General features: G+C 51.8%; 1 protein-coding gene across 1 annotated transcript; it reads right to left on the reverse strand.

Annotated features, from left to right (window-relative positions):
- Nucleotides 1-547: 547 nt before the first annotated feature.
- On the reverse strand, nt 548-3,720 carry Irx3 (iroquois homeobox 3). The gene is made up of 4 exons (XM_069992315.1): nt 3,035-3,720; nt 1,730-2,858; nt 1,486-1,552; nt 548-1,023 (listed from the first exon to the last, which is right to left on the reverse strand). Exons 1-4 carry the CDS (start codon nt 3,299-3,301, stop codon nt 969-971), a joined length of 1,518 nt encoding a protein of 505 aa, XP_069848416.1. The 5' UTR covers nt 3,302-3,720; the 3' UTR covers nt 548-968.
- Between the last annotated feature and the right edge of the window lie 15,585 nt (nt 3,721-19,305).

A 19,305-nucleotide genomic window follows, 5' to 3' on the forward strand; every position in this document is an offset into this window, starting at 1 on the left:
CCTCTCTTTCCGGACACCCCTTCCCCTGGCACCCGCATCATTGCATCTAAACGGAGGTGTCTGCTTGAGGCAGTGAGGTTGGGGGAGGGGGGGAAAGGCCGAAAGCTGCATAGTCCCCCTGAAATAAGAGGTTGAGGATATCTCAATTGTAGGGGTCCAAGAATGGGAATGGGCAGGGCGCAGAAGCTGCAGCCGACGCCCTGGGCGTGCAGACGTTTCCCTGAGGATTTCTACTCTGCCACCAGAGAAGGCCCCGAAGCCCGGCGATGGCTCGCGTGGACCCCGTTTGTCAGCTCCTAGCAGAAATCTTACCTAGCTTAATCCCATCCCGGCCACCCTTTCTCTTGGGCGCCTCCTCCTGAGGTGGTATCCCCAGCCCCGCCACCTCGGCGCCTCCTCCGCCATTGCTGTCCCCTGGACACACTCACCCCTCCTCGCTGTTTTGGGAAATTCTTCAAGCAACCAAGGGGGAGGGGTGGGGAATGGCCCAAACCCCCCAAACACCAAACAGATCCTGGGGAATGGGGGGGGGGGCAGACCGGGCCAGTTTATAGTCAAAAGTGGCAACCGCTCATTTATTTAGCCAAAAATAGATATTTTCTTGTACAATTTGGTTCACACATATGTACATTTTTCTGTATATACAAAAAAGAGCCAAACACACTTATTCTTACTGAACCGCCCTCTTCCCCCCCCCCCCCAACCGCAATCAACACAACAAACCAACCTCACAATCGCAACTAATTGTGGCTGGGGTGGCACGGAAGTGATTTGGGGAGGGCTGTGGGGGACTGGTTTTATTTCTTCATCTTTCTTTTTTTTCATTTGTTTAGTTTTCTCTTTTAAGTATTCATACATACACGGACATGCTTTAAACTCGTAACTATACACTGTGGTTTGTTTTTACAATCATTACAATGATTTAAAAATTGTTTTCTTTTAAAAAAAAAAACCACAACAAAACAAAACTAGGACGAGGAGAGAGCTGATAAGACCAGAGCAGCATCCAGGTGGTTTTGAGGCCTGGAAGTGAGAGAGAGAGACACACACACAACAGATGAGACTTTAGGACATCTAAGGTCCTTGGGGAGACCCTACCTGGGACTGGGGCTGCCAGGGGGAACAATTCTGTTCAGCTGTGGAGGGAGGGATGCTTTCAGGTTAACTAACTATCTGACGGGGGAGAAGGAGCCAGGATCCGAGGTCCGAGGCTGGAAGGAGGTGGACATCACAGTGGTCACCTTCTCCAGCGGCCTGTTGGTAGTGTCAGGCTTGGGTTCTCCCCCAGCTCTGTGCCTACAGGCCGCAGCCTGGGCGCTTGGGCTGTGACTGTCCATCAAGAAGTAACTGAAGATGGGTTTTGTCCCTGCGTAAAAACTCTTTCCAGCCATGTCTGCCCAGGGGCCAAAGGCCTTGGCGTCCTCGCCTTCTCTTTCCTGCAGTCCTCCCCACCCACCCATTTCCCCAAACCCCCAAGACTCTTACCGCCTGGGAACCGGCTGGAAAGCTGTTTTGAGTAACTTTTTCTCCACTTCCAAGGCACTACAGCGATCTGGGAAGCGAGAGGAAAAGAGGAAGGCCTTTAGAATACTTCGATCAGGGCCCCAGGGTCGTGGGCCTAGGAACCGAGAGGAAAGCACCTTCCGCCCCAATGATCCCTGCCCCCTCCCCCCAAATCTCAGCGTAACCCCACCCCAGACACCCTCCGGACCCTGCACTCAGTAGTCACCTGTTCCGCCCTCTGGCTCTGCGGGCCGAGCGTAGGCGGCGACGGCCGCGGCGGCCGGGTGACTACTGGCTCCGGGAAGTCCCAGCAGGTGCGGAGGGGCCGAGCCGAGCAGGGAGAGCGGGTGCGGGCGTGGGCCCGGCGGCGGGCCTGGGAAGGGCCGGTTGGTCCAAGAAGGGAATTTGCCAAGCGGCGCCGAGACGAGTCTGTGCGCCGCGGCGGCTGCAGCGGCCGCGGCTGGAGAGAGCTGCAGGGCCGTGGGCGCGACGGCTGCCCCGGGAGGAGACCCTCCCGCTCCGGGAGGCGAGCGACGAGGGTTATCTGGGCTTGTGGCCGTCTCGGCCAAGGACCAGATCTTGGGCTTCTGCAGGGCGGAGGAGGGCGCTGGTGCTGGAGCGCAGGGGTCCAGGCCTGTGGGGGGCGAAGCTGGAGATGGTGGTGTGGAGGCCACGGAGGGTGGCGCTGGGGCCAGGTTCAGGATCGGCAGCGGCCGCTCCTCCGAACTCTCGGAGCTGTCTTCCGAGTCGCTATTTTTAGAGTCCGAAATGGGTCTCAGACCGAGGTCGCCGTCCCTACGTGCTGCCCCAGCGAGGGTCAGCTCAGCCCCAGCGGCCGCACCGTCCAAGTTCTCCAAATCGATCTCCTCGTCTTCGTCGTCCTCTGCCAGCCCCTCGCCCCCCGTGTCCTCCTCCTCCCCTCCGAGCTCCTCCTCCTCCAACTCCAGCTCGCGTTTGCCATCTTCCTCGTCTTCCTCTTCGTCTTCTTCCTCCCTCTCACTCCCGTAAGCGTTGCCCTCCTCGTCGGTGCGGCTGCGGGGCGCCCACGTCATCTTGTTCTCCTTCTTGAGGCGCCGGCGCGCGTTGGCGAACCAGGTGGACACCTGGGTGAGGGTCATCTTGGTGATGATGGCCAGCATGATCTTCTCGCCCTTGGTGGGGTAGGGGTTCTTGCGGTGCTCGTTGAGCCAGGCCTTGAGGGTGCTGGTGCTCTCTCGGGTGGCGTTCTTGGGACGGGACGGGTCCCCGAACTGGTACTGACCGTATGGGTAGAAGGCGGGGTGCGGGTGCGGAAACGCGGCGGCCGCGGCCGGATGCTGCACCCCAGGGCTGTCCTTCAGCTCGTACTGGGCGCCCTGCACGCACAAGGAGAAAGAAGGGGACACGCGCAGAGGGAGGGCGGGTGAGCGCCAGCCGTCGCCGCCTCCACCCTCCGGGCCCCGGACCCCAAGTGATCTGTCTCGTCCCGTGCGCTCCCCGCACCCGGCGCCCCAGATCCAACCCCTCTTTCCTGGGTCCCTTGGGCTCTTACCAGTTGCGGGAAGATGGGCAGCTCCGCGGCGTAGGGCAGGAAGGCTCCATAGCCCTGTGCGGCGGCGGCCGCAGCGGCAGCCGCGGCGTAGGGCGCCCCGTACACCGACGAGAGCACGTTGGATAGGGAGCCGGAGGCCGCCAGCTCCGAGGCTCCGGCGCCGGGTCCACCCCGGGCCCCGGCACTGCCGCCGCCCGCTGCGGCTCCCGGGCGCTCGGGTGGGTAGAGAGGGCGGATATACTGGTATCCGAGCTGGGGGAAGGACATGGTGGCCCGCGGGGCACCGACAGAGAGGGGGCCCAGCCTGCGGGGCCGCCCTGCTCAGCGCCGCCCGCGGGCTCCGGTGGGCATCGGGGGCTGGGCCGAGCTGGGGCCTCGCTGCCTCCCGGGCTGCTGCGCTCCGCGATCACCTATTGATCTGCTCGGCGGCGGCGGCGGCGGCGGCGGCGGCGGGGAGCCAGGTCAGGTCGGAACAGATTGGCGGAGATTCCCGGGGCTCGGGGCTCTGATTGACATTTCTACAGGGCCGCAAGCCCCTCCTCTCGGCGCTGCGCTCCCTCCTCTCCGCGGCCCGAGCTGCCTCTGCCCCAGCCGCGCTCCTCGCTGCCCTCCTCTCCCCAGCAGTGTCGCGCCTCGCTTCCTTCGCCCTCCTCTAGTTTTCACTCCCCCTCCTCTCCCTTCCTCTCTCCTCCCCTAGCTGCGCTCCTTTCCCCCCCCCCTCGACCCCACCCTGGATCGCTTCCGCCCCCAGGACTCTTTAACACCGTCCTGGACCCTGGAGAACTCTCCTTTTCCTTTCCTTCTCTTTTCCCTTCTCACGATTGCGCTTTCCACCCCTCTGCGCTTCCCTTCACTTTTTGTCTGACTCTTCTCTTTCCAATCTCTCTTCTCACTCACCCATGACTCCCGCCCTCTCCGCCCCCACTCGGCTACTGCGTCCCGGCCTAAAGTTGTGGACACTTGGGGTGTTGTGAAGGAGGTGTGCGTGTCCCCGTCGGCGGGTCGGTCCCCGCCTCCCCCCCTCCCTTCCCCCTTGCCCAAATCTCGAGCCTGACGTTGCGCCCTCTTATTCGAGTTTTCCTCCAAGTCTCCTCTCGGAGTCGCCAATCGCCGGGGCGCCTAACTGGCTGGGCCGCCCACCCCCGCGGTTACCGCGCGCGGGGCGGGGCGGGACGGGGCGGGGCGGAGTCCCTCCCCGCCCCCTGCTGCTCGGGCCGGGCGGGGGAGTCGAGGCGCGGGGACGAGGGTTAGGACTGGGTCAGCTCGCCCCTCCCCGCTTCCCGCTTTTCCGTGCGGGTCACACGCCCTAGTGATAGCTCCGGGCTAGGACCCGACCCCAAGACCGAGGGGGGCTAGACTTCGCCAAGATCCCCTTCTTAGCCTCCCACCCCAGACACCCCCTCAGCCGCACTCAGTGGCGTAGGAGCAGGGAGAGTGTGCGTGCGGCGCGGGAGTGTGTCCAAGTGACACTTAAAAAGGTCTGGCGGGGGGAGGCGGCCCCCAGGCCGGACGATCAAATCCTGCAATTTGCCACTTGAATGCCTTCCCAGAGTCGGAGCGCGATTCCCTCATTAGATGTGGCGGGCTCAGCTCCAGGCCCAAAGTGGTCGCTCTAGGGGTCTTGGGGAGCCAGTGACCAGTTAGTAGAGCCAGCCAATAGATGGGGGGGGGGCGGCGTGCGAAAGGACCCCGAGGCCCCAGCAACTCTCCGAGAGCACTTCTAGAAGTTTCTCTGTTGGTGTTTCAGGTGTTGATACCCTTCATTTTACCTCCCCCTCTGCCTCTGGGGTCCCTTCTACACCAATTTTCTTTGGGCGAGGACTACCCCACCCACCACCCACCCACCTCCGGGGGACCAAGAGACAAGAAGCAGAAGCTAGACTTCGGTTTTAATAGTGGGATAATTCCTATCAAACTTGAAACACCAATATCTAAGCGCCCACCTTTCACGGATTAGGGCGTGTGGATGAGAGCCACACTGAAATTCCCAGAATTGGATGGGCTCTCGGGGCTAAGCGCTTTAGGCCGCGAGGTGAAATCGTGTCCGCGCCAGGCCTTCAGCGGGTGGGCCCCGGGACGCACTAAGGGAGTGAGGAGTACAGTGAAGAGCCTAGACTCCGAGGCGGAAACCAGCTGTCCAGCTCTGATTGATTGAGGAATTGAATCTGAATTCCGCCAGAGTACAGGGATTCAAGGGTCTTCATGCCAGCGGTCTCTGGTCTCAGCAGCTCCGGGAAGCTCAGCCCAGAAATGAAGAGTTCCTTGCGCCCCCGTGGTGGACACACAGCTTGGACCCAACCCCACCTCTCACCACTTAGTATGGGTCTCAGAACTTGTTGGATGCAGAGAAAATTAGGGGGAGAAAAAAAAAGCTAAGGAAAGTTTGAGAACCGGTCGGTTTTGGGTTCGAAGGGGGAAACTGGACAGGTCTCTCAAATTGGATCTGAGCCTCTTCTCCACCCCTCCTCACCCGCCACCGCCAGGTGCTGGGCGTTGGCCTTCCCAGCGCCTAGCCAGAGGTGGCGAGGGCAGGGTCGGCTCCGGCCCTGAAATGTATCTCCGGCGCCCCGATTTCGTTTCCAGTTAAACCTGTCAGAGAGTGTCCTAGGGAGTTTGGGGCTCATCTCAGGAAAGACTTAACAGAATCATTTCCCAGACTCTTTCCTGGGTGTTGCTCTCCATCTTAACAATTCTCAGATCTCCAGTTAGTTTATACAAAATGCTGGACCAGACCAGGGGTGGGGGCAACGAGATGGGGGGGGACAGAGGTAGGAGACCTAGGGCACCGCTGAGAGCGATGGGGTGAGATTCCCGATATTTAACCCAGTTCTTCCAGAAGGAAAAACCCTAACAGTTCTGAGCCCAGATGATGTTTCTTCCGACTTAACCAGCTACCGACCAGGTTACACCGAGCTCCGGGCGGCCAGAAAGAGGACGCAAGGGCGAGGGTGTTCTCAGAAACGAACTCATGCCGACCAGGGCCGCCCCTGGCCCAAATGGTGAACTTCCAGACCCAACCGCGCACCCAAGAACACCGCTCAATTAGATCTCTCCAGACAGGCGCCCAGGGCCTGGCATAGGGGCAGCCTCTCGTTGCCCTGGTCTCCAGCTGGACACAGCCTGGGGCTGGCCCGAAAATTGCACCCTGTATCGGGGACTCGGCGTCCCAAGTAACCCAGTCTTGATGTGCCGCAGGAACCCCAAAATGGCCCGGCCCAGTGGAGCCCAGCTCTTAGACTGAACTCTCGGGTCCGCGGATAGCTGAACCTTTGATCTTTAATCCGAGAGATTAGATCTGGGGGGGACACACTCGCGCAGCTAAGAAAAGCAGGTGCACGACACGTTGATTTGCAAAAGACACGCGCGGCACACAAATACACCGCGCACAGAAGCTTCTCCACCAGCTCTCCTTCCCACATCCCCCAACGCACAAAGCGCCGGGGACTCGCTGCTGACGCTCTCCGAGCTCGGCCAAGGGTCTGGAGAGTGTGCAGAAAAGGTGTGTCCACCATACACGCGCACCGAGAATCGTGCCCGACGTGTGGCCGGGGCCTTGACAAGACCCGGCCGGTTCAGGTTCGGACGGTTTCTAGGCGCACTGCCCACAAGCCACCAGGCCCCCTTTCTGCCCCCTCTTCGCCCAGTCCCGTGATGCGTGCAGGTCCCCAAGACGGGGAGCCTCTGCGGCTCCGGGTCTCCCTGCCGAGGCCCATCTTCTGTTCTTCGCTCTCCAGGCCCGGAGTCCCCCGGCGCAGAGAGGGCTGGCTACTCCAACTGCTTCCTGCACACGCCGCGGCGCGCACTCCCACCGCTTCCTCCCCCCGCGCTCGGGTTACAGGTTAATGAAATGCTCGTTTTCCTCAGTCATTTGTTTTGTTTTCCTGCAAAGTTCTGATAAGTAGCTAACCAACGAAGCTTGTAATTACAATCTTACAGAAACCGGGCCGATCTGTATATAAATCTCACCATCCAATTACAAGATGTAATAATTTTGCACTCAAGCTGGTAATGAGGTCTAATACTCGTGCATGCGATAATCCCCTCTGGATGCTGGCTTGATCAGATGTTGGCTTTGTAATTAGACGGGCAGAAAATCATTATTTCATGTTCAAATAGAAAATGAGGTTGGTGGGAAGTTAATTTCTCTCCGCTCTGTGAAGCGTAGACAAGAATTTAATGATTTAATTACAGTTGTAAGCCCTTTCCATGAGACTTAAATTGAGCTGAGAATATTTTTTCCTTCTCTCTCTCTCTCTCTCTCTCTCTCTCTCTCTCTCTCTCTCTCTCTCTCTCTCTCTCTCCTCTCTCTTCCCTCTCTCTTTTTCGCGTCCTCTCTCTCTCTCTTGGCTATTAGCAGCTGCACCGATTCCCTCCGGCGCGACCTGCCGTACGCACCTAAAGGGTCTCGCTTTGGGCTCGGGATCCGGACTCCGAGCATCCCAGGAGGCGCGGGGCAGCCGCCAGCAGAGCCGCCGGGGAAAGTGCTGCCACTCCCTACGAGCTGCCTGGACCTCTAAGGCCTTCCCTGGGTTGGGAGAAGCGATCGGAGAACTTTGGGGGAAACTTTGCCAACTTCGCTTTTCGGCTCGGGATTGGCCCTCTGGCTGCAAGCGACAGCGGGCCGCGGGGGCTCGGGGTGGGACCCCGGGCTGGGCCTAAGCGCCTGAAGCCGGCCTGGCCGCCCCGGAGAAAGAAGCCCAAGGCCGGTCGGCTAGTCCTTGGCTCCCCTGCTCCGCCCTGGTGCCTCCTCTCCCCGGCCGGCTCCCTGGGGTCTCGGAGCAGCGCCCCCAGAGAAACGGCTTGGAGGGGCGGAGGGTGGAGTGGGGGTGGGGGCGCACCTCCTTGTTAGCGCGAATGATTTTATGTTTCCTCCGGGATGAGCTTGTTTCCACCGGACTTGGGGCGGCTCCATTCCGCTCACTACCTTTATTTTTCTCTATCTGTCGATTCTTTGCCCTTTCTGAGGTGTTATGGCTAGGTTATGAATCCCTTTCCCCTCGCTCCCATTGCTTCATTCGTTTATATACTTTTCCCCCCCTAGATCACTTTTTAGTTTATTTCTCTCATTTTGCGTCTCCCTCCTCCGCCCCGCCCTTCTCCTTTTTGGCCAGCGATGGCGTCCTTCCTCCTACCTGTATTTCTACACACACGCGCGCGCACACACACTCACACACGCGCGCACACACGCACACACCCCTTTTCTTTTTCCCCCAATCCTTCCCGCTTTCTAGCCTCATTTTTTTTTTTTAAATTTTCTCAGGCTATTCGTGTTTATTCTCTCTCCTCTCGCTCTCCAGGACCTGTCCCCTCCCCCTCCGCGTGCATCTGCCTCCCCGACACCCCCTCGCTCCGAGTCCGTCTAGGGAGATGAATACGTCGCGGTATTGGATGCGGAGGCCAGAGCCAGGTGACGGGGCTCGGCCAGCGGTGCGCATTTTCTTCATGCATATTGAGGATATGGTAATGAGCGCTTTTGCATCGTTGCATGGAAATGCCGCGTCTCCAGCAGCCGTTCGGCGTGGGCGCCGGTGGGGTGGACCCCAGAGAGCGTCCGCCGTGGGCACCCGGCCTCGAGGCCGCGGATCCCCACTCCCCCAGCCTCTCCGCCCCCTTCCCCCGCCTCTCAGGCGCTGGAGACCCGGGGGAGGAAGTGACCTCCGGGGCGCAGCCCGGCCTCCCCCAGCTCCGGCTTCTCCACAAAGGACGCCCGTGATCCCCTCATTAAAGCCTCATTACGGGGACCCCAGCCTTGCTGGCCACGATTCCACCCCCCCCCCTTTCTCCTGAGGGGCCTCTGAGACTCTCTCCAATAGTTGGAGGCCGGTGATGGAAAAAATCAGTGCATGATCATGTTGTCTAATGGCCATAAATGGCTTGTGATTCTCAAATGGTTTGGCGCTCTACCAGTAGAGCCTTCGTCGCGGGATCAACCCGGCCTCCTTGTGTACCCTAACCCTGCTCTCCTCCTTCATGTTCGAGGGGGGAGGGGGGGCTTGGCACACCTTGGCTTGGAAGGATGCGAAGGGTCTTTCAGCTGTCCAGATCCAGGTTCCTTCTGGGTCATTTAAGAGCCTCGACCCTTCCCTGAAGTCCGCTGAGCTCCGGGACCAGGCCTGGGAGCCCTCCTCAAAAAGTGGAAATTTGCAGAGAGCCAGGCTTAAGCTCTGCGGTGAACTCCCAGGGAACCAACTTGCTGGGAACCCCCGGAAGGGCACTCTCAGAGAAGACCTGGGAGATTGGCCATTCGTGCTGCCCTAGCTCTATTCCTCTCCTACTTGCTGATAGGAATTCGGGAGCTTTTGGTTCCAAAGTAAAAAGAATGTGAAGGTCTGAGCTGGCCGGCCATAGTCTAGGGTCAAGTCTCACAGGCTTCAAGGATTCTGCTACCACCTCCTCTGTGAGTGACTTCACATGTCCCCTCAAATTGAGGCCTTTGGAAATACATATTTCTTGAAAGAAAACTCCTACCACTTCTACAAATTACTTAGTCTCCAGAAAAGGAAGTTGTAAAAGATAAACACAGTTTAAATCAAACAATGTCAATGCATATTGCCCAAGCTTGCTTGGGAAAGACTTCTTGAGGCTTAAGGGCAGGCATGGGTCATTAACAAGTACGGAAGCATTAAGGGGTGAGTCTTGAAAGAAAAAGGATCGGAAAGAGAATTCATCTTATTGTTCAGTATTAATTAATTCTCCAGCCTCACTCTAGCTCAATCAGAACAAGGACCTCAAGAGCTGCCCTGGTTTAGGAGTGATTCTCTGAGAGTTTTTTTTTTTGGGGGGGGGGGGAGAATCTGATAAAAATAAAGTAATTGTTTTAAGGATTTCCAAACATTTGGATGGCCATGTTTAATTGGGCAGGATGCTCACCAAACAAGGGCACCCCACCAAAGGGCAAATAGGGTCTGAAGTCATCTTTCCTATGCTCACCAAGTTGTGTGTCTTAGTTTAGGAAAAGTATCTTTCTCTAATTTGCACACATTTTGCACAAAACTTGCACTTAGAGTAACGAACAAAGTCCAGACGGGAGCCTTGTCTGGAGCATGGCGTCTCTGGGAGATCAGAATTTTCTCAGGATGTGAGGAAGGAGTGGTGGGATTTGGGAGGGAGAAATGAGAGACCAGATTCTGGTTTGAAAATGAAGGACAGTCAGGGTTCCCAGAGTCCGTCCCCTTGGCCTTCATGCAAATATGGTGAAGGGAGGCTAGACAAGCATAATTAGAGTCCAGGATGGTTGGAGGAAGGGACTCATGGTGTCCACGTATGTTTCTTACCTTTTATTGAAGTTCCAGCTATATGTAGTTTATGGACCAGGATTCTGTTTTGTTCTGGTCCACACTGGTTAGAAATTTCAGATTCTTTGGTGTTTGCATGTGAGAGTACAGAGGCTTGAACTCAGGGCCTGGGCACTGTCCCTTAGTTTTTGTTGCTGTTTGTTTATTTACTTAAGGCTGTTGCCTTACTATTTGAGCCATAGCTCCACATCTAGCTTTTCGGTGGCTAATTGGAGATAAGAGTAGCACAGACTTTCCTGCCCTGGCTGGCTTCAGATCTGATCCTTAGATCTCAGCCTCCTGAGTTAATAGGATTATGGGTGAGAGCCATTAATGCCAGTCTGGAAATTTCAGATTTTTGAAAGACAAATTGGGGACTACATCAAACCTCAGGTTGTCAATCGGGGTACCTCCAGCCACATCCTTCTTTTTTCTTTTCTTTTTCTTTTTCTCTTTCTTTTTCTCTTTCTTTCTTTCTTTCTTTCTTGCTTTCTTGCTTTCTTTCTTTCTTTCTTTCTTTCTTTCTTTCTTTCTTTCTTTCTTTCTTTCTTTCTTTCTTTCTTTCTTTCTTTCTTTCTTTCCTTCCTTTTGGCTTTCAGAGTAGACCTTCCCTTTACCCCTGTTTGAATTGCTTGAATTTTATTTTATTTAAAAATATTGAAATATTCTGGCCTGGACGTTGGTTTGAAAAACAGACAGGCTAAGAAACACGTGATTATTCCATTCTGCCAGCTGTTAGCTAAACTCTACCTGATCTTGCTCCAGCCGGCTCCGGTCTGGCCTCACTGCTTCCAACCCATCTGTGGGCCACACAGCTGCTTCCCACCTGAGAAAAATGGCTAGACCAGGACTGAGGGAGGACGTCCCAGGGCCTCTTCCCACCATTCTCCATGGCCCTTTTCTGATACACTTCTTCCTAGGTGGGATAAGATTGAGGGCAAATTTCTAGAAATCCAGGAATGGATAGCTGTCCTTCTGTAAGCTGGCCCCAGAGTTGCAGCAGGGTCAAAGCTAGCTGTCCTTCTGTGAACTGGCCCCAGAGTTGCAGCAGGGTGGAAGCTTCTGGAAAGACACTGGAAAATCTGGTTCCTCCTTAAGTAGTGTGCCTCAGCTCTCTCTGGAGGTCTCTTCTTAGCCCTGCCCTTTTTGACTCCCAAGTACCATCTTCAGTGTGTCTGCTTCTTCCCTTCTGTTTCTGCCCTCCCTCCCTGTCCTTTTCTCTTCCCACCAAATATTTATCCACAGTCTTCTATTACACAGGAAAACAAGCAGGACAACTCAATGTAGTGATACATTCTACAACATGGACAACAATAACTGTGAGGTGTAGTGGCTTACACAGTGCCCTCTCCAAAGTCAGGGCCTTTCTAGAACCTTAGGATGTAAGCTTGTTTGGAAACAGGGCAGATTAATTGGTTCAGACAAAACTTTTCCTGTGGTTTTATCTCATCATGAGTAGGGTAAAATCTTCATCCAGTACCACTAGTGTCCTTATAAGAGAAACCACACAGGGACAGAGACGGGAAGGAGAAAGGCACAAGCCAAAGAGGACCAAAGATGGCCAGCAATCACCAGTAGGTAGGAAGAGGCAAGAAAGTGTTTTTTCTAGAATCCTCAGAGAGAATGTTCCCTAGAGCTTGATTTTACATTGTTGCACTGGAATCACAGGAAGAGAAATCTCCATTATTTAAAGCCATCCACGGTGTGGAAATGTATGTTGTCAGTCCTGGTCACCTGATAAAACTGATAGGCAGTAGTTCTAGCGATAAATCTTTATCAGGCATTGTGGTGTACAACTGTAATCCTCGCTACTTAGAAAGGGGAGACAGGAAGATCATGGTCCAAAGCTGGCATCAGAAAAGTTGAGCACAAGACTCCATCTGAAACACAAACTAAGAATAAAAGAACTGGGGGCATGGCCTAAGTGATAGAGAACTTGACTAGCAAGCATATGGCCCAGAGTTCAAACCTCAGTAGTGGTACAAAGAAAATGAACTGGTACTTTAGCTCTTTAGATAGCATAGTCAAGAGAGGTATTTGTAGGAAGGCAACAGACCAGTCATGAAAACTCTTGAGAAGTGCCATGTTTTCCCTTCTTCCCTTCTTCTCACCTCTCTTCCTTCCTTCCTTCCTTCCTTCCTTCCTTCCTTCCTTCCTTCCTTCCTTCCTCTCCCTCTCTTCTTCCCTTTTCTTTCTTTCTCTTTCTTTCTTTCTTTCTTTCTTTCTTTCTTTCTTTCTTTCTTTCTTTCTTTCTTTCTTTCTTTCTCTCTTTCTTTCTCTCTTTCTTTCTTTCTTTCTCCTTTCTCTTTCTGCATTTCTGTGTCTCTCTCTTTCTCTCTCTTTCTCTCTCTCTTCCTTTCTTCCTTCCTTTCTTTCTTTCTTTCTTTCTTTCTTTCTTCCTTTCTTCCTTCCTTTCTTCCTTCCTTTCTTCCTTCCTTTCTTCCTTCCTTTCTTCCTTCCTTTCTTTCTTTCTTTCTTTCTTTCTTTCTTTCTTTCTTTCTTTCTTTCTTTCTTCCTTTCTTCCTTTCTTTCTTTCTCTGATATCAGAGCTTGAATTCAGAGTCTCACATTCCTGCACAGCTGGTTTGCTCATGGCTGGAGTTCTAACACTTGAGTCATCCCTCCCCCAGCTTTTTGCTGGTTAAATGGAGATAGAACCTCAGACTTTTCTGCTAGCCTCTAGGTTTCAGCCTCCTTCATAGTGAGGATCACAGGTATGAGGCACCAGCACCCAGCAACTTTTGTTTTTCTAAGACAGATGTCACACCTCAGAACTCTGCAGCTGACTCCCACTTATTCTGACCATCTGGCATGCATTTCAACTTCTTTGTAGGTTTGGTTGTTAAATCATCAGGTTAGCCTAGACTCAACTATAGTAACATAGAGTCTTCAAAGTTTATTTCATTTTTTTCAATACTGGAGTTTGAATTCAGTCATGCCTCCAGTTAGGGTTAGCTAGGCAAGCATTAATCAGTGGGCCTTGAACTTGAAAAATCAAATATGGCAGCACTGAACCATGTCTAGAAGTGCACCCAAGACTGGCTGGAATAGAGGTCATCGCTCCCTTGAAAGAGGACCCAAGTGCTTGAAGGACATCATTTTCTCTCTGAGGTGAGGAGCTTTCCCTTTGTCGCGCAGCTGGCTCGGCTCCACCAGACATTTGAGAGAGAGAAAAAAAAAACCTGCTCTAGGGACTAGGTTGAGCTATCTATCATATATATTTGATTCTTAGAAACCTTTTTTTTTTTTATTATACCAGGATCATTCTCACTTTTTGAAATACTCTTATTGTTTCTCATTTCTATGCCTTATTACAAAAGGATCAGTTTAAAAAATTGAACTGGGACAATGAGAGTTTTGTCACCACTGTATCCTCACCGTTTAGCCCTAGCTAGGTATATCCTCAGTGCCTAAAAAATGCTGAATAATTGGTGAGAGGTGTGCGAGTGCTGACCATGTCCACCATGGCCCCTGGTAAACCCCAGCTCCTGAGCTCATGGCCTTGGGAAGTTACCTCCCTATGTGTGTGGGTGGAGTTTAGGGCTTTGTTTTAGTGAATTAATCAAGGTCCACTTCTGATATTAGGACACAGAAAGGTTGTTTCTCCACACTCAGTCTTGGGTCAGCAGCTGCCATGTCACGAGGACACTAGACAGGACTTGACAAGGACAGCATTTGAGATCTGTCACCAGCCATGTAACATTCCCTGGCCCTCCCTGTCTTTGGGTTACTGTAGCCTAGGCTCCCTACTTGCTGGCAGCGCTCTGAGCAGTGGACCAGAGCCACCCAGCTAGGCCCTACCTGGATTGCTGACCTGCAGAAGGTATGCGGTAATAGATGCGTATTGTTTTCAGACAGGGATTAGCAAATGTCTGTTTACCAGGCTTTGTAAATAAAGTTTTATTGGAACCTAACAATGACAATTATACACATTACTTATGGTTGTTTTGTACTGTCAGAGCAGAAGCTAGTGAAAGGCTACAAGGAAACTATATGCCATACCCGGCTAGGTGTCTACTGCCCATCTCTTTGAGGAAAGGTTTGTTCATCACTATTGTAAGCTGGTAATATTTGGAACAGCTGTTACCTAGCAATAGAAAGATGGACCCCACTGGGCTTGCATTTTAAGAGATGGCTATTTTTTTTTCTTTTGCCAATCTGGGGCTTGAACTCTGGGCAGGGGCACTGTCCCTAAGCTCCTTTTTGCTCAAAGCTAGCATTTTACCACTTGAGCCATAATACCACTTCTGGCTTTTTCTATGATTAATTGGAGATAAGAGTCTCAGGGACTTTCTTGTCCTGGCTGGCTTCAAACCATGACCCTCAGTTCTCAGGCAGGCCTGAGCCACGGGTGTCCAGCTGCTATTTTTTTCATTGGTGGTATTAGGGGTTGAACTCTGGGCTTCATGCTTTCTAGGCAGGCATTCTACCATTGAGCCATGGCCCCATCCCTTTTTGCTTTACTATATGTCTGTTTTTGTTTTGTTTTTTGTAGGAGCTCATGCTCAACTCCTTTTTCCCAATCTGGTCTTGAACTATAATTCCCCTTATCTCTTCCCTCCTGAGTAGCTGGATTGCAGGCATGAATCATTGTGCCTGGTCCTGGGGTAGAAAGTCTAGCTGGAGTTTACTTAACTTTAACGGCTATTAACTAAGTACCTACACTGTGCCAGGCATGGTCTTAACCATATTCGAGATGTTGAATTCCTTACTCTATCCATTACTTCCACCAATGTGTTCTTATTGTGTGGCATGCAAATGTTTGTGGTTTAAATAGAATTTTAAGGCCTGGAGTTAGGAAGATAGTCTTAGGAGTACAGCAGAAAGCTCTGTGTTGGCAGAAGAGAGCAGGATGCAGGGGGACATTTATCTGCTGCATTTGTGCATGGCCATGTAGCTTGGGCCTCCTGTTTCAGGGCCCCAAATGTTTTACCTTCCTCTCTGGCCTGAGAATCTAGCAATATTAATGGAGCTACGTGTAGCATTACAGGGGTGCCCAAGCTTTTGTCTGAGGACCACTGAATGATCAGTTGCCAGGCCATGTCACTGATTAATTTTTGCAGATCCACACAGGGACAAAGCCTTCATTACTATTGATTGCCAGCCACTCCTCCATCTAGGCTTAGAACCTGCGGACAAGGAAGGTAAATGGCTGATTTTCATGATTGGACTTCCGGTCTAGTACGGAAGTGGTGCTCAGTCACTCTTGTCATGTAGTGGAGTTTGTATATGTCTATAGCAAGAGAAAAGGATGCAAAGAGGAAGAAAATGTGGGTCATGGTACATGGAGAAGGGTCATCAGGAAGTCTAAGTATGACCCCTCCTATCACAGTAGGGAGCCTCACCTTCTGGTTTGAAATCCAGACCTGCTTCCTACAACCTGTATAAAACCTTTGAGTAAGTGACTTGGTCCTCTGTGACTCAGTTTCCTCCTGTAAGACAGTAATTCCTACCTCCTAGTGACTAAGAGGGGATAAGCTACCACATAAAGGTCTAAGCTAACACTTGGTAGCTAGTAAACACTCATATACTTTAGATTCCAGTGTTGCTGTGGTGAAACAAGGTTCTCAGAGGAGTAATAATAATGGCTTCTTGTATGTGATAGTTGAGCACCAAGTAGGTCCCAGGTTCTAGAGTAGGACACAGGCATCCAGACAGAGCTGGTTTTTGAGAAGAGTGACCTATAGAAGGGTCCTGCACTTGGCTTAATGGTCTGCTGCCACCATCTTGGATTTGTTTTACAATCTGGTTCTTTTCATTTATTTATTTAGTAGTAGTAGTAATAGTAGTAGTAGTATTGGGGTTTGAACTCAGGGCCTGTGCTTGTTAGGTAGGCATTCTACCACTTGAGCCTGCCATCTTGAAATTTTGAAATCTATTTAAAATTTTGATTCTTACATTTGGTTTGCCTTGGTCCCAAAGGATGATGTAATTGGTCCGGGACATACAGATGGATATAGTCAAGGAGCCCTGAATACCTTCTGGAAAGCCATGGGGTGCCACCACCATAGCAGACCTCTGTGCCTTCCAGTGCAACTCTATACTTGGACCTAGGCTGCCATGCTGCTTGGTTGGGTCGAAGCATTGCAGCTCTAAGCTACAAAGAAACCCCCAGCAAAGGTCAAGCCTTTCTCACACCATCAAAACCTGGAAAGGAAATGGGGCAGGATACCCAGGTCCCATGATGCACCCAGTTAGGGGAATGCTGCATGGACTCATTTCTGCCAGAGGAATAAGGTCTTGAATTCTGAAATATTTTTGAAACCTTTGGAAAATCCCACTTTAATCATGGATGACAGTTTGACGTTTTTCCAGCTGTTTAGAAGCAGTAGACAAGTCAAGTTGCCTGGTGGGGCAGAGGCTGGCATGTTGGGAAATGTATGAGTTCTTATCTCACTCCCTTTCCCTGGCAGAGAGAGAGAGAGAGAGAGAGAGAGAGAGAGAGAGAGAGAGAGAGAGAGAGAGAGAGAGAGACAGACAGACAGACAGACAGACAGACAGACAGACAGACAGACAGACAGACACAGACAGAGATAGACACAGACAGAGAGAGAGAGAGAGAGAGAGAGACAGACACAGAGAGACAGAGACAGACACAGACGCAGAGAGACAGAGACAGACAGACAGACAAACAGACAGATAGACAGACAGACAGACAGAGACACAGAGAGAGACCAAAAAAGACAGAGATGGTTTTACAGGGTTTATATCAGCCCATACCATCTGCATTCAGAGACTTTTTACTAGAAGGAATTAGGTGGTTTTTCTTTTCCTCTTCCTAATCTGTGGACTCACACACTTTTCAGAGACACCATTGGGGTTTCTTTTGTGCCTCTGGGCTCCTGACCAATACCTTGGGGGTGGAGGGGTGAGTCAATGGGAAAGTGATTATCTGTGCCTCAGTTTCTCCATCTGTAAAATGCCATAAGGGGAATTTGATGAGTTGTTGCTTGTAAAGTTCTGATAAGATTTAACTACTTGCTCGGACACAGGAGTGTGTATTTAGTATCTTTTCTGTCCATACAGAATGCATATAGTAAGGTATGTAATGCTCACTAGGAGGTAGGTGTAGTTTTAAGCCCTTTGCAAATACTACATCTTTTAAACACCAAAATGAACTTATGAGGTAGGGACTGTTGTTTTCTTCATTTTTATAGATTAAACATGTGCGCGCGCGCACGCGCGCGCGCACACACCCACACCCACACCCAAGACAGAGACTTTGTATTACCTATCTGAACAATGGGAGGGGTGACATGGATCAGGATGTGTTATACTCATAAGTTGTTATGTTGAATTGAAGCTCCTTTGTATGACTACTAGAAGATAACTTAATTTTTTAAAATTACCTACCTAAGCTCACACAGGTTGCAAGTGAAAGGGTCAAGATTCATGCTCAGGAATCCAGCCTTAGAGAACGTTCAGCTTAATCAATAGGCTCTGTGTAACTCATGCCTTACTGGAAATTCAGGATTTTTCCTTCTTTAGTAAAAAGTCTAACTGTGGATCCAAGGCACACAGTGACATAGGTTTCTCCAAATCCACATGTGTGATCACGTGGCTGGCTCATCTTCTTCCCCACCATACATGGCTGAAGCATTCTCTATGTGCTCCGGGCCATGTGACACAGCAGTGTGCAAGGTCAGACAAGTCTCTGCTCTCTCTGAGTTTACATTCTCCCGAGTGAGGGACACAGATTGACAGATGGACACAAGCAAATTCTACAACTTCCTTTGAGAGTAGGCTAAAGGAAATGAACTAAGCTAGGACAATGGGAGATGAGGGCTTTGGGGAGGAAGATGATGGCAAGACAGCATGACCATCCAGGGACAACCACTTAGAAACAGCTTAGAGATTGCTGTTGCGCACAGAGGCTGTATAAGTGTGCATGCTTGCCTCAATACACTACTCTCCCTGTCTGGATGGGTTTTGAACTAAGGGACCTATGTGCTCTGTGAATCCTGCAGTTGGTCTTGTTGGGGTGTTGAAGGTGTTAAAGTTGAAAGAATCCATCATCTCTTCAGGACAAGGGAAAGAAGAAGCTACTGGAAAACACTCCCAGGGGCAACATGTTGCCAGGTCCTCAGTTTCTCTGCCCAGCCTGCCTCTCCCTTTTCATTTCTCTACATTTTACAAGCCCTGAACCTGGCTGTGAAGCAACTTAGGATCCAAATGGAGCAGTGACTTTTTGATGGGGGCTTTTCACAGCTGGAAAGTAGTGCAGTTTGTCCCCTGGAAGCCCCTGGTTGATTAATGATAACAAGGCTTTCTCCATTGTGAAAGCCAGAAGGAAGGAAGGAAGAGCACTTTAAAAGGAGAGGGTGTTCAAGTGCTGGGCCCTGGGGAAGGAGGTTGAACCTTTAGCTAGGGGGTCGGGCCTGGGGAACTGTGGGGAGCCGGATGGGCAAGTGACCTGGGTCGGGTCATTGGGCTGTGACCTGGGGTCAGCTGTTGTGCTTTGATGATCAGAGCTTGCATCATGGACAGCTGAGGCCCGGAGAACTGCTTCTGAGGACTCGGGACACCACTAAACCCACATCCTGGGCTGATTCCTACATCCGAGGGCATCCAGCTGCAAACATGGCCGCTGGGAATCTGAGAAGGACCCCACTTCTAGGGGGGGGTGAGGAGCTCCTCAGGTATGTCAAAGAAAGAAGAAATGACAACGTAAGTTCTGAAAGATTGTGGTTTGTTTTAAACATTTGCTACCAAGGGAGGAATGTATTTAACAAGCACACAGAGATTGTTATGCGATCCATATTTATCACAGGTGGGATGTTCATCTTCTCATTCATGTTTATATTTCTCATTCCTTAGCTAATCAATGAAGAGCAAGATTTTAGATATATAGGCCCGTTTTCCACCTCCCTGTGGGACGCCCTGTGCCAAGCTCCCCTCGGGAGGGGGTAGCCAAGTTGGGTGGCTCAGGAGGCCATTCATTCACAAGGGCGGCTTAGTTTGGCTTTGCTCCATTTTCTGCCTCAGTTTCCCCACTGC

Source organism: Dipodomys merriami, unplaced genomic scaffold (genome assembly GCF_024711535.1).
Source record: "Dipodomys merriami isolate MVZ:Mamm:240054 unplaced genomic scaffold, mDipMer1.0.p SCAF_41, whole genome shotgun sequence".
In the NCBI taxonomy this organism is placed as follows: Eukaryota; Metazoa; Chordata; class Mammalia; order Rodentia; family Heteromyidae; genus Dipodomys; species Dipodomys merriami.

Bases quoted from the DNA above. Each gene is read 5' to 3' on its own strand.
- Irx3 (XM_069992315.1), bottom strand. From the start codon at position 3,301: ATGTCCTTCCCCCAGCTCGGATACCAGTATATCCGCCCTCTCTACCCA. The intron at 1,553-1,729 runs GTGACTACTGAG...CTCGCTTCCCAG, and splicing joins AGAGCCAGAGGGCGGAACAG to ATCGCTGTAGTGCCTTGGAA. The intron at 1,024-1,485 runs GTAAGAGTCTTG...TCTCACTTCCAG, and splicing joins TTCCAGCCGGTTCCCAGGCG to GCCTCAAAACCACCTGGATG.